Here is a 1,426-nt window from a genome sequence, read left to right on the forward strand (position 1 = left end):
GTGGGCTGTGGACAGAGCCCTCGGCAGCAGGGTGGCCAGCCTCTCCTGGAGCCCGTGGGGGGTGTCGCTCCGGGGCCGGGGGGGAGGCTCTGAGCTGGTCTCTGGTTCCTTGGCAGCCACTTCCCCAAGATCTACCAGAGCTTCCTGATGTCGGCCACCTTCAGTGAGGAGGTGCAGGCGCTGAAGGAGCTCGTGCTGCACAACCCGGTAAGGGGGGACCTGGGGGCTGCTCGGCGGGTTCGGCGTCTTCCCCCAGGGCTCTGGGCAGCTCTGCTCTGCGGCCTTGGGGCGGGCTCCTCACTGAACCATCCTGGCCTGTTATCCTGGGGGTCCCTGGGATTGGAGGGGGGAATGAGATCCCCCAGCCCCACTGCTGCGTGGGGGCTGGGCCCCCTCCCCAAGGGGCGGGGTTTGGGCTGAGCACTAAGCCCCGCCCCGCTTGCAGGTGACCCTGAAGTTGCGGGAGTCCCAGCTGCCGGAGGCGGCCCAGCTGTGCCAGTACCAGATCCGCTGCGCGGGTGAGGAGGACAAGTTCCTGCTGCTCTACGCGCTGCTCAAGCTGGGGCTGGTGCGGGGCAAGGCCATCCTCTTCGTCAGCACCGTGGAGCGCGGCTATCGCCTCAAGCTCTTCCTGGAGCAGTTCAGCATCCCGGCCTGCGTGCTCAACGCCGAGCTGCCCGTGCAGTCCCGGTGAGCTGGGGAACAAGCCCTGGGGGTGGGGAGGGGTGACCCATTGGGGCAGGAGAGTTCGGGGGGGGTGGTCCATGCAGTCCATGGGGGGAAGAGCCCTGGGGGGTTGGGAACGACCCCTGGGGAGTGGGGAAGGGCAGCCCATTGGGGGGTGGTCCCTGCTGTCCGTGTGGAGGGGACGGGCACTCTGCCCTCCCTCATCCCCAGTGGATCCACACACACCGTGCAGTGCCCGGCCCTAGCACTGCTGTGTGGACAGGCCCTGACTGAGGGTTAGCACTCGCCAGCCCCAAGCTGCCACTGGACCCACTGGGACCCTAATAGCGCTGGGCAAGCCCCCCAAGAAGGGAGGGCAGCGCCTGTCGCCCTCCAGGGCGGGTCCCTGCAGCTCTCACTGACGCCTCTGCTTGGACTCCAGGTGCCACATCATCAGCCAGTTCAACCGGGGCTTCTACGACTACATCGTCGCCACCGACGAGCAGGTGCTGGCGGAGCCCGCGGTGCGGGCCAAGAGGAGGAAGGGTGCCAAGGCAGAGAAGTAAGGACCCGTCGGGACCCCCGGGCTGGCCGGCGCTGGCAACAGAGACTAGGCACTTGGTCCGTGTCCGCGGTAGCCAGGCCCGGCAGTGCCAGCCTCTGTCACCAGCAGGGGGCACCTGACTGCTCCATACTGCCCCTGCCTTATTCTGAGCCCCGCCCCCAGGCTCTGCCGGGGCCCCTCACTCCCAGCCCCGCC

The 1,426-nt window shown here is 68.2% G+C and overlaps 1 protein-coding gene across 1 annotated transcript; it reads left to right on the top strand.

Annotated features, from left to right (window-relative positions):
- Nucleotides 1-71: 71 nt before the first annotated feature.
- On the top strand, nucleotides 72-1,232 carry LOC113405472 (probable ATP-dependent RNA helicase DDX56). The gene is made up of 3 exons (XM_026646687.1): nucleotides 72-207; nucleotides 446-690; nucleotides 1,109-1,232. Exons 1-3 carry the CDS (start codon nucleotides 148-150, stop codon nucleotides 1,230-1,232), a joined length of 429 nt encoding a protein of 142 aa, XP_026502472.1. The 5' UTR covers nucleotides 72-147.
- Nucleotides 1,233-1,426: the final 194 nt, after the last annotated feature.

Source organism: Terrapene carolina, unplaced genomic scaffold, assembly GCF_002925995.2.
Source record: "Terrapene carolina triunguis isolate 2854851 unplaced genomic scaffold, T_m_triunguis-2.0 Scaffold38631, whole genome shotgun sequence".
Taxonomy (NCBI): domain Eukaryota; kingdom Metazoa; phylum Chordata; order Testudines; family Emydidae; genus Terrapene; species Terrapene triunguis.